Here is a 13171-nt window from a genome sequence, read left to right as displayed (position 1 = left end):
TGCCAAATCGCTGTCCTTAAAGCAATTAGGAACTTTTTTCCCCCTTATATTATCCTTTGATGATACTAGTATGTGATTACACTTTCTGATCTTTGATAATCTGCTACATAAAAAAATCTCATTGTAGTTTTTATTACCATTTAAACTTAATTCTGAGTTATCTGTTCATATCCTTGGCCTAATTTTCTATTGAATTGTTCATCTTTTCCATACTGACTTGTAGGCATGCAGATAGAGTTAGGAAATTAGCCTTCTGTGACATGTATTGCAAATATTTTTTCCTTATTGTGTTGCTCCTTTCATTATGTTTATCGAGTTCATTTTCTAAGTGGAATTTTAAAACTTTTTATATATTACTCAAATCTATCAGCTTTTTTTTTTTCTTGACAATTCATACTTAAAGAAGAGTTAAAAGTATAGTACAAGGAAGGTTTTTTCCCTCTCATTGCCCTACAGAAGTTGCCAGTCTCTTGTCCTGCCACCTTCTAATGCTTTAGTGTGTATTTCCTACAAAAAGAGATATTCTCCTAAATCACTGTACTACAGCTGTTAAAATCAGAAAATTAACACTGACACATTACTACCTTCTAATCCTTTGACACCCCTCCCATTCAAGTTTCACTAATTGTCCTAATAGCATCCTTTTAGCAAAAGGATCCAATTCAGGACCATATGTTGCATTTAGTTGCTATATCTTTTTTATGACCTTCATCCTGGGACAGTTCCTTAGACTTTGCTTGACTTTCATGACTTTGACAATTTTGAAGATTATTAAATTAGATTTAGGTTATGTATCTTTATCATAGAAGTGATGCTGGCTTCCATTACTCTTATTTAATTATATGATGAATCCCTCTGTTGTATGCAACCAGTCTTCCAGTTCCAACATCCCTTCTTCTGTGTGATGTTCTTCTCTCCCTGCTCTTGGCTCTGATTCTCCATTTTAGGCCACCTTCCCACCCACCCACTCTGCAGACTTCCTTCTTACCCTTCTTGAGCTCCAGCACTTTATGCCACAGTTTGAGTCTGTGCACTGTCTGCGTAGGTACCCTTTTCATCCTACTTGATATCTGATGCTCGACACTGAGCTGTCCCTCTCCATGGACACCCACCTCACCCTGCTTTGATTCTGACACCTCTTGCAAGACTACCCTTCTCACCCCACTTGGACTGTAACCATTGTAGTAGTAAGTCTTCCATTCCCTTCATCAAGTGAACATGCTCCTCACCTTTTTTTAAATGCCTTCCAAAATTTGTGTTATACCTCTTCTCTACTTTAACATTATAAAAAATAATTTTCGTTTTCTTTTAGTGGTTTGATTTTTTTGTATTTATAGGTTCTGGAGCACCTGGGTGGTTCAGTCACTTGAACGGCTGACTTTCGATTTCAGCTCAGGTCATGATCTTGGGGTCCTAGGATCCAGCCCTGGGTCAGGCTCTGCACTCAGCTGGGAGTCTGCTTCAGGATTCTCTCTTCTCTCCTTCTGCCCCTCTCACTACTCGCTCACTCACGCTCTCTCAAATAAATAAATAAATCTTTTAAAATATGTGTATGTTCTACTTTGGAATTTATTGTGAAGTAAGAAATGAAGTCCAACATTCCTTTCAGATGTTTATCCGGTTGGCTGGAATTTTATTTATTTGACAGAGAGAGAGAGCACAAGCAGGGGGAGAAGGAAAGGGAGAAGCAGGCTTGCCCGAGCAGGGAGTGCGATAGACAGCCACGGGGCTCCATCCCAAGACCCTGGGATCATGACCTGAGCCGAAGGTAGCCACTTACCAACTGAGCCACCCAGGTGCCCCCAGTTGGCTAGACTTTTACATAAAAGTTGTATCTAGGGGCATCTAGGTCGTTCATTCAGTTAAGCATCTGCCTTCGGCTCAGGTCATGATCCCAGGTTCCTGGGATTGAGCCCCACATCGGGCTCCCTGCTCAGCAGGGAGCCTGCCTCTCCCTCTGCCTGCCACTCCCCCTGCTCGTTCTCTCTCCTATCTCTCCCTCTCTCTCAAATTTAAAAAAAAAAAAAGTACTGCCTCTCCCCCTAAAACATTTATGAAGAGCTTTTTTTTTTTTTTTAAGATTTTATTTATTTATGTGACAGACAGCCAGCGAGAGAGGGAACACAGCAGGGGGAGTGGGAGAGGAAGAAGCAGGCTCTTAGTGGAGGACCCCGATGTGGGACTCGATCCCGGAACGCCAGGATCACGCCCTGAGCCGAAGGCAGCCGCCTAACAACTGCGCCACCCAGGTGCCCCGATATGAAGAGCTTTTTTTAAAAAACTGGGTGTCATTTTTCATGTTGCTTTTGTTTATAACAGATGATGATGTACCTGCAGATATGGTTGCTGAAGAATCAGGTCCTGGTGCACAAAATAGTCCATACCAACTTCGTAGAAAAACACTTTTGCCAAAAAGAACAGCGTGTCCTACAAAGAGCAGTATGGAGGTAAATTAAAAGTAACTGCTTTTCTTTTTGTAATGAAAGAATTGTTTGAAACAGAAAGGGACATGTCACTATATTTTTGAAGTAATGATTATGTATGGTTAAAATATTTGCTTAGTTTTCATTTTGTTTTTGAAGGGTGCCTCAACTTCAACTACAGAAAACTTTGGTCATCGTGCAAAACGCGCAAGAGTATCTGGAAAATCACAAGATCTGTCAGGTATTTCCTTTGGGAAAACTAGGATAGGGTTAAATCTTTTTAATTTTTGTTTGATACCAAAAAATTAATAATTAAATATAGTTTAATGGTGCATTTGGGATTGAGAAGGTGATATTATAGAATAAGCATGAGAACCTTGACCTCTCTTTTGACTTAAAATGTATTTTTATACAACAATTAATGTATTTAACCAGTTTCTGAAATGGTGCATAACAGCTAAAAGAATAGTTAAGTCAGACAAAAGAAGGTAGATGTGTGTGTCATCTGTCAAAGCAAAATGCTTATAAAATGATGGTCATCAAAAAATCTATTCATTAAATAAAATGAAAATTATGCTCTTTAAATAGTGAGAAACTATCACACAAATAGATTGTTTATATTCTGTTTCCTAATCTCTTTATAGCAGCACCTGCTGAACAGTATCTTCAGGAGAAACTACCAGATGAAGTAGTTCTAAAAATCTTCTCTTACTTGCTGGAACAGGATCTTTGTAGAGCAGCTTGTGTGTGTAAACGCTTCAGTGAGCTTGCTAATGATCCAATTTTGTGGTAAGTTAAAATTTATTTCTTATTATCTTGAGATATATTATTTGCCGCCCCAAATGCTAAAAGATGGTAGGGAAGTTGAAGTGCGAGTTGGTAGTTACAATTAAATAGTTGGAACAAAATTAGAATGCTTATAAATTCCAAGTTACCTGTTCATCACAAATGTAGGTTGTTGGTCTGAGCGGTATTTCTAAAACAATAAATGAAGTACTTTCTCTGCTATTTATCAGTTAATAGCAACTGAGTGATTCTGGGAAATGTATTTCATTTAAATCTAAGCTTTGAGCTGTTTTTAGAAACAGCTATGTCTAATTTAAAACAGGTAATTAATTCAATCTAATAGTTTAATGTGAAAGTAGATTTTGATATATCACTTTTGGAAAATAGTTTGACAGTTGTATTCATGAACCTTAAAATATGCATGCCTTTTGACCCACGTAATTCCACTTCTGGAAATTTTGTTTTCTTATGTCCAATTTTTTCATAATAGCACAGTTAATAGTGGGGGAAAATTAGAAATAATCTAAATGTCCAGCAATAAGGTAATCAACTAACAATGTAATGTCTACTTGAAAACTTGGTGATAAAGGCATTTAACAGTGATTTTTACAGAGTTGTTAGTAACATGGGAAAATGCTATGTTCTCTAAAAAAGTTTTTGAAAAGAGCAGAATACAAAATTTTAGATGCTATATAATCACAACTGTAATAAATGAAACTATCTGTAGATAAAAAGATCGGAAGGAACCCTGCTTTGTACGGGAAGTGATAATAGTTACTATGACTACATTTGTGAGATTTGATGGTTTTTGATAATAGGATGTAAATGATAACGAGTTAAGTTCGGTGTATTTTATTGAAAGCCATCCTTTTAATAACTATGAGGCTTTTACAGTAAGGGTGGCCTTTTTTTCCCCTAAACAAATTTTGGAGAATTGACACTATATTTTGGGAGGTGGACTGTTTTTTATATGTAGTTACATTGTTTTTAGCCAAAAACTATTTTACAGTTAAAATTTTTGGTTTTTTTATATTCTTACATGTTTTTGAAGCATCAGATAATTTTTCTAGTTGTTTAAAGGACTTTTTATGAAGAAATCTTTCATTTCTTTCCTCCTATAGGAAACGATTATACATGGAAGTTTTCGAATATACTCGCCCTATGATGCATCCTGAACCTGGCAAATTCTACCAGATTAATCCAGAAGAATATGAACACCCAAATCCTTGGAAAGAGAGTTTCCAGCAGTTGGTATGAAGTATAAATGGAAAATATTGATTTATATCCATAAATAAAAGTTTCTTTTTAAAAAATTAATTTAAACTCAAGAATAGGTTTCAAAGCAATGAATGTATTTATCACTCCACAAAATATTTGTTCAACAATGCTTTTCACTACTGACATATTTATTAATAATTTAAACAGTGGCAGTGAGCATCAGTAGCCTGAGAGCATTATACTTTTTCTGGGTGTGTTTGAACCTTTTCTTAAATTGTTAGTGTTCAGTAGTTATTTTAATTTTTATATGGTCCTTTATGAGTGGTTCTCAACTGGGGGTGATTTTGCTCCACAGGGGACATTTGGCAATGTCTGGAGACATTTTTGGTTGTCACAACTGGAGAAGAGGATTCTACTGGTATCTAGTGGGTAGAGGCCAGGGATGCTGCTAAATACCTTAAAATGATGCACAGGACAGTCCCCCACAACGAAGAATTACTGTACCAAAATATCAGTAGTGCTGAGATTAACAAGTTTTGTCCTTTCTTACTGGATAATACTGAGTCATAAGCTGTTTCAGATTCTACATTGCACTATGCAACAGAAAATTAGTTGGAATAATTGATAATTGTTTTCAATATTTAATAAAAATATACGGTATTAATTTAGAATATGTTTACATGAGTAGTCAATGTTTGTTTCTGGTTTTTTGTTTTGTTTTGTTTTTTGTTGTTTTGTTTTTTGACATTTTAGTATAAAGGTGCACATGTAAAGCCAGGATTTGCTGAACATTTCTACAGTAATCCTGCAAGATATAAAGGAAGAGAAAATATGTTGGTATGTTTGATTTGTATTTTTATAAGACTTAAAATGGTAATCTTTCAGTTCTGTACTGACACTTTTATTTTTTTCTAGTATTATGATACAATTGAAGATGCCCTTGGTGGGGTACAAGAAGCTCATTTTGATGGACTTATCTTTGTTCATTCTGGAATATACACTGATGAATGGATATATATTGAATCTCCAATCACCATGATTGGTGCAGGTATTCTAAAGGCATTGTCATTAAAATTTTAATGTATTATTTACATGATGGGTTTTTTAAATGCTAGTGACTTAAAATCCAGGTGAACCTTGATAATAGCTTAATGGTTAAGAAAGAACAGGAATATTGCCTATTGCAATGAAAATGTGAGAGTTCAGAAATTACAGATGTATCTTTTATTTTTTTTATTTTATTTATTTATTTATTTTGAGAGAGAGAGAGCGGTGATGGGGGTGGGGGGCAGAGGGGAGAGAGAGAATATGAAGTAGGGGCTCGATCTCCCAACTGAGATCATGACCTGAGCCAAAATCAAGAGTGGGGTGCCTGACTGAGGCGCCCAGACTCCCTAATTTCTTTTTTTTTTTTTTAAGATGTATGTCTTGATGTCCATACTTTGTCCAACACCTTAGTTATTCATTAAGGAAAAAAGATATTTATTACATCTTTTGTTTTGAAAGTAAAGATGGTTAATGTTTCTGTTGCTGTGTTTTTAATGAAACAGATGCCCTTGGTAAATTTTTCGTACTATTTCAAAGCTATTTTTATAGTCAAGTTTCTAAGAATAAATGTAATGAAACAGTTGTTGAGCACTGATCAGTCATTTCAAGATTTGTGCTTTCTGATTTTTTAAGGACACAGTACATGGACCATTTGAAGATAGCTAAAAATTATTACTTGTTTTTGAAATTTGCATTCACTGCGCCTTCTGCTTCCCTCCCCCATTTCCACCACAGAGAAAAGGGGAGGAAGGTATAGAAAATTTTGCCTATTGATTTGCAGTACCTTCCAAATCAAGGCCAATATTAGAAATAAGTTTAAATTAGGACATTTCTCACTTTCTCTACCTACTCAACATCTCCTTCTCCTTTCTTCTCCCTGAGCTCTTTTTCTGGTGCTGCTGGAAGTGATTTTTGATCTTGTTTCCATAAGAAACCATTTTTTTAATATGTCATTGTATTTGATACTAAATACTATTAGTAGTTAAATATTATTAGAAGTATTGTTATACACGAATTTGAGTACAATGGTACTCAAAGAATATCCACATTAAATATGACTGCCTGTAGTAAAGGCCAGTGAAACATAGTTACCTCATAAAATGAACATTATTCTTACTTAATGCTAATGTTTTTTAAAAGCTCCCTCTGCATATTATGCTAAGTGAAATAAGTCAGAGAAAGATAAATACCAAGTGATTTCCACTTATATGTGGAATCTAAAAAACAAAACAACGAAAAAGAAACATTCATAAATACAGAGAACTTATACGTGGTTTGCAGGAGGGAGATGGGTAGGCAGGCAAAAAAGGTGAAGGGGATTAAGAAGTGCAGACTTCCAGTTATAAGGTAAATGTCACAAAATGAAAAGTATGGGGAATATAATCAGTAATATTATGATAATGGGGCGCCTGGGTGCTTCAGTCGGTTGGGTGTCCGACTCCTGACTTTGGTTCAGGCAATGATCCTCATGGTCCTCAGGCAACTGCACTCAGCCAGGGAGTCTGCTCGAGGATTCTCTCCCCTCTCTGCCCCCTCTGCCCTCGAAGTGCTCTCTCTTTCTCGAGTAAATAAGTCTTTTAAAAAAAAATAACAACTTTGTGTGCTGACGGAGAATACACTTACCATAGTGAGTATTTCGTAATGTATATAATTGTCAAGTTACTATGTTGTATACCTGAGGCGAATATGTCAACTATATATATACTTCAATTAAAATTTTTCTTGAAAAATGAAAAAAAAATTCCCCTTAAAGGACCCAACCTAAAAACAATAAAGAAAGTTTCTTTGTTACTAGTTTTATGACAGAGTATTTTTACTGATTAAAAAATTGAATTTTATTTGAATTTCCTCTGATAAATAATGTGTTGGTTTTTTTTTAAATAAAAGTAATATGTTTTAAAATATCTTCTCCACAGCACCTGGAAAAGTAGCAGACAAAGTTATAATTGAAAACACTAGAGATTCAACCTTTGTCTTTATGGAAGGTTCTGAGGATGCTTATGTTGGATATATGACAATAAGGGTAAGGAATTTTAAGATTTAGAATAAGTATGTTAAAATCATTTAAGGTAGTGGTTCATACAAAACTTCAAACAAAATTTCTACTTTTCAGTTTAACCCTGATGACAAATCTGCTCAACACCATAATGCACACCACTGCTTAGAGATTACGGTAAACTGTAGCCCTATTATTGATCACTGTATCATCCGAAGTACATGTACAGGTTAGTGTTTCCCTTACGTTTTATTACAAAATAAGTCATTGTGTTGTTGACCAATAGGTTTTTTAAATAAATAATTTTTCTTACAGTTGGCTCTGCAGTATGTGTTAGTGGTCAAGGAGCATGTCCCACTATCAAGCACTGTAACATCAGCGACTGTGAAAATGTTGGACTTTATATAACAGATCATGCACAGGTATTTTTAACTTTTATGGGTTTTTTCTAAAAATTTTTTTTAAGTTCTGCTAATACCTATTTCTGATTAATTGTTGTAGGGAATATATGAAGATAATGAAATTTCCAATAATGCTTTAGCTGGGATTTGGGTTAAAAATCATGGAAACCCAATTATTAGACGGAATCATATCCATCATGGACGAGATGTTGGTGTGTTCACATTTGATCATGGCATGGTAAGAACATTTATTCTTAATAGAAAAACCGACTTCATATCAGTTAAATTTCTTTCTCTCTTTTTTTTTAAGATATTTATTTTTAAGTAATCTCTGAATACCCACTGTGGGGCTCGAATTCACAATCCGGAGATCGAGTCACATGTTCCACCAACTGAGCCAGCCAGGTGATCCATATCCATTAAATTTCAAATAGGTTTCTGCACTTTCTCATCACCAAACTAGGTGAATTGAAGAGTATTGGTTTAAAAGACATTTCAGCATCATATTTTAAAATCAATATGCAGTATTCTATAATTCATGAGTCTAATATTATGTGCATGTAGAGAAGATGGAGTCCTTAGGGAATTGATGTAATCTGTGACAGGAGTAAGATCTAATCCAGTAGTTCTCAAATGTAAGTGTGCCTGAAAGTCACCCCTGTTAGGGGTACCTGGGTGGCTCAGTTGGTTAAGCGTCTGCCTTCGGTTCAGGTCATGATCCCGGGGTTTTGGGATCGAGCCCCATGTCAGATTATCTGCTCATCGGGAAGCCTGTTTCCCCCTCTCCCTGTGCCTGCCGCTCCCCGCTTGTGCTCTTTCTCTGTCTCTGTCAAATAAATAAAGGAAATCTTTAGAAGAAAAAAAAAAAGCCATCCAGATAGAATAAATATAATGTAACATAATATAATGGGAACCAGCGTATGCATCTTTAATACTCACCGTGAGTTCAATGCAAGCTATTTGTAGGCTACACTTTGAGAACTAATGGTTTCACTATTAGTTTGACTTCCATTTTATTCCTCTTAATTTTTTTTAATTGGCAGAATTTTAATAAGAGATATAATGGTAATAAAATACCAGTTCTAAAACTTACACAGCAGTTAATTAGGCATCTTTGTGGATGATATTGTATTTTAAGTACTATTGTGTCATTTTACACAAGTTTCTAGAGATGCAACTTTTTGAGGTCTTTTAGGCCACTATTTCAAAATAATGCTCTTTGGGGCGCCTGGGTGGCTCAGGCATTAGGCGTCTGCCTTCGGCTCAGGGCGTGATCCCGGCGTTATGGGATCAAGCCCCACATCAGGCTCCTCTGCTGGGAGCCTGCTTCTTCCTCTCCCACTCCCCCTGCTTGTGTGAGCTCTCTCTGGCTGTCTCTCTCTGTCAAAGAAATAAATAAATAAAATCTTTAAAAAATAATAATCCCTTTGATGTCTATTCAGGTATTCTTTTCATTTAATGTCTAATTTTCATTGAGGCAATTTTCAAGTCCTGTTACAACATAGGCAACATTTTTTGTTAAGGAGTAAGAGATGGGAGAGGAGGTGATGGCATGGTGGCCAAATGGGATTGTGGTGAAATTTTATTGCTGTTGTATGAATCATGCAACAGAGGATTGTTGGATTCACATATACAAATTGTCAGTGAAGGAAATTTTTTTGTTGTTTGTGCCTAAAACCTTAATGTAGAACTCTTTTAAAACTAAACTAGACCACAGGAGGTAATACTCCTTCTATGAAGTTCTGATTAGAGCGAAATAGTTTGAGGCCATCCAATGCATCATATTCTGGGGTAAGTGCAACCTGAGAAGAACAGTTCATTTAAACCTTAGGCTTAGGGTGCCTATGTTTTATTTGGTTAAGAATCCAGCTCTTGGTTTTTGCTTTCGTCGTGATCTCAGGGTCATCAAATCGAGCCCCCATCAGGCTCTGCATTTAGTACAGAGTCTGGTTAAGATTCTCTCTCTTGGGTGCCTGAGTGGCTCAGGCAGTTAAGCGTCTGTCTTTGGCTCAGGTCGTGATCCTGGGATTGAGTTCCGCATCAGCCTCCCTGCTCTGCAGGGAGCCTGCTTCTCCCTCTTCCCCGCCTCTCTGTGTCTCTCATGAATAAATAAATAAAATCTTAAAAAAAAAAAAAAAAAAAGATTCTCTCTCCCTCTCCTTCTGCCACTCCCCACCCCCCCCACCCCCGCTCCTGCGGTCTCTCACTCTAAAAATAAGGAAAACAATGTAGGCTATAGCTTGGACCTATCAATAAGAAAGCAGAGTAGGGGGGGAATAATAAATAAATATAATAAAAAGAAAGCAGAGTGGAGATGACCACTTGCCCCTCTCCAGCTGAAGTAAAGAAATTGACATTTCATTGCAGATCATACTTCCTTTTTCCCAAGGAGTAGGGAAGTAGGGAGCATGGGAATTGTAGTCTGGAGGGCAAAGGTATGGAGGATGTCAAAACATAAGAATCTTGAAAATCTCACCTCCCTTAGAGTCCTATATTAGCTGTAGTTCCTAAATGGATCTCTTATTTTGTAATGGCATTATACTATGCTAGTATTTCTTTGCCTGTGTTGCCTTTAGACTTTGTCCCAGAGTTATATGCAATTCCAGTATCATATTTTTGCATGCCTCTGGTCTCACTGACAAGAGACATTTGAGGTACCAAGTTAATTTTAACCTGAGTAAGCTTCCTTATTTTTGAAAGACCTATGCTGATGGTCACTACTAAAGTTCATCATAATAATTTACTCCTCATCATACACTCCTGATACAGTTTATATATATATTTGGGTTTACAAATTTTTTAAGTTGTTTTTAAACAACTCCTAGGCAGTGCTATACATAGATATTCCCATGAAGGATTAATAAAGAGATTTGTAAGGTATTACATATTTGTAAAGGAGGGATGAAAATTAAAACCTAACATCTTGGGCCTATCCTCTGTTTCAGTATTGTGACACAATCCTTTAAAATCCCTTGATAGAATGTTTTTCCATTTTAGATATTCTTTTGGCTTGTATTCTTTGTCTTCTTTGTGGTGACAGCCCATGATTGATAGGATAACATCACTGAAGATAATCTTTTTAAAATTCTACTTTGTTTTCTGTAGACCTTCAAAGAACATCAGAACACTTAAAACTAGTTTCTGTACTGTCCACTTTCTTTAAATATACACGTATTTATTCTCTGAATTTTTGCTCCTTTTTCTTTGTTGACATACTTAAAATTTAAATTTTATATTCATAAGAATGAATCGTAAAAGATGTTCTACTCTTTTTTATTTTAAAGAATTGTTTATGTAAAAATACTACACAAGTATAAAGGAATCCTCTAGGATTTCAGGGTATGACTCTAGCATTTGTCATTGTTAGCTTCATGTTTAAACTTTGAAGTACGAACTTCCCCCGTGAAAAATGAGGAAATAAGCACTTTATATTTCAGCCTATCTCCTTCCCATTCTTTATATTCTTGCTTTTCTTATGTAAAGTTTTATAACTTACATTCCTATAATTATTGGTCAGTATTTATTCTATATTTGTTTACCTTTAATCCTTTTATAACAGTTTCTCCGTTGCTGATTTTTTTTTTATTTTGATTCATTCTTAGTATGGCTGAATTTTCTTATCTAGCCATTATTTGTTTATTTTTAAAAGAAGGGTTTACTGGTATTGTAGCTTGAATTCTTGCCACTCGAGAATGCCTATCCATTACTTTTCAACTTGGCTAAATGTATACACGGTTTTGATTACACTTTTTCCCCTCCAAATTTTGTAGTCATTTTTATATTTCTAGCATTAAATGTGGCTGACAAGTCTGAGATCATTTTGGTTTTTGTCTGAGATTATCCTGGGGTGGTTTTTTTTGTTTGTTTTTTGGTTTTTTTAAAGATTTTATTTATTTATTCGACAGAGATAGAGACAGCCAGCGAGAGAGGGAACACAGCAGGGGAGTGGGAGAGGAAGAAGCAGGCTCATAGCAGAGGAGTCTGATGTGGGGCTCGATCCCACAACGCCCGGGATCACGCCCAGAGCCGAAGGCAGGCGCTTAACCGCTGTGCCACCCAGGCGCCCCTGGGTTTGTTTGTTTTTTTTTTTTTCTTGCGATGATTTGCTTTTCTGCTTTCAGTATCCATAATGTAGGTTTTTGTTGTTGATGTGTTGTTTTGCTGGTTTTCTCTTCCATGTGTTCCTTTCTTTAGAAACTTGTCTGTGTATTGCTTTGTTCTTTAAGTTTTATGTGATTTCCTCAAATCTGTGCCCCTTGCTGTGTCTCCATAGTTTTGTTTTGGTTTTTTAATCTCTAATTTTAATGTGTTTTGTTTTATGGAATTTTTCCAACATCCAGAAAAAAGAGAATAGTAGTATAATGAATGAATCCCCGTGTACCCATTCTCCAACAGCTATCAATTCATGGCCAGTTTTGTTTCATCTATACTTATTCACTCTTTACTGTCTTTTGTACTCCTTAGATTATTTTGAAGCGAATCCTGGACATCATCTTCTTATCTGCAGATAGTTCAGCATGCATCGTTAAAAGATGGGGATTCTTTCTTTTTCTTTCTTTCACACAACCACAGTGCCAGTCTCATTCCTAAAAATAATTTTCCTATCAGTGTTCACAGGTTCCCAGTTATCTTTGTTTAATATTAAATCTGTTGCAGAGTGTTATTTTTGTAAAATATAATTAGAATGCCATAGCAATGCCAAACTGCTGTAAACTTTTGGAGACATTTATTCTAAATTTATGAATTTAACACATGACAGACTGACAGATGACAGATTATCTATCATAAAATCTGGCTGTCCTCTCCCTCCTTTCATTTTCCTTTACTTTGGATAGTCTCCCTTAGATAGGAAACGTAAGTTTTAGATGATAGAAATTGCACATTAGTGTGTATTCTTGCTCACATTTACTTCTTGTGCCTGAGTTATTTTTATGAAAATAATAACATGGGAATATTTCTTTTCCATATTCTATTCATGCCACTAGATCCGATCACCTTAGAAGATCATTAGCTAGGCTTATGAGAACCTTCAGTTTCGTGGGGGAAACTACCTAGCTGAAGATTTAAGATAACATTTGTTAGGTTTCAGCACCCTACTCTTCCTATCCAGATTCCACAGTATTTGGCAGGTGTTTCATAGATAATAGTTTGGGGTTGTGGAAGTTTATTTTAATGAAGATAGCATTTTTTTCCTCTTTTTCATTCTTGTTTTATTTGGAGAGTTTTAAGAGAAACTCTTAAATGCCTTTTACTTTGTCATATTTAATAAAGACTGTTGCACTTCCAAAAAACATTTAAAT

At 35.7% G+C, this 13171-nt stretch overlaps 1 protein-coding gene across 1 annotated transcript in view; it reads left to right on the top strand.

The window, feature by feature from the left end:
• FBXO11 (F-box protein 11) overlaps positions 1 to 13171 on the top strand; it is an 84572-nt gene that overhangs the window by 56752 nt on the left and 14649 nt on the right. The window contains exons 2-11 of the mRNA XM_026486309.4: positions 2320 to 2447; positions 2583 to 2664; positions 3068 to 3212; positions 4331 to 4460; positions 5181 to 5264; positions 5343 to 5475; positions 7391 to 7497; positions 7588 to 7699; positions 7786 to 7892; positions 7972 to 8109. Coding sequence (XP_026342094.2) covers positions 2320 to 2447; positions 2583 to 2664; positions 3068 to 3212; positions 4331 to 4460; positions 5181 to 5264; positions 5343 to 5475; positions 7391 to 7497; positions 7588 to 7699; positions 7786 to 7892; positions 7972 to 8109 — 1166 coding nt within the window. The remainder of the gene's footprint in view (positions 1 to 2319; positions 2448 to 2582; positions 2665 to 3067; positions 3213 to 4330; positions 4461 to 5180; positions 5265 to 5342; positions 5476 to 7390; positions 7498 to 7587; positions 7700 to 7785; positions 7893 to 7971; positions 8110 to 13171) is intronic.

Source organism: Ursus arctos, unplaced genomic scaffold (assembly GCF_023065955.2).
Source record: "Ursus arctos isolate Adak ecotype North America unplaced genomic scaffold, UrsArc2.0 scaffold_8, whole genome shotgun sequence".
Lineage (NCBI taxonomy): Eukaryota > Metazoa > Chordata > Mammalia > Carnivora > Ursidae > Ursus > Ursus arctos.
Note: the sequence above shows the minus strand (reverse complement) of the source record. Positions and strands in the feature narration are given on the sequence as shown.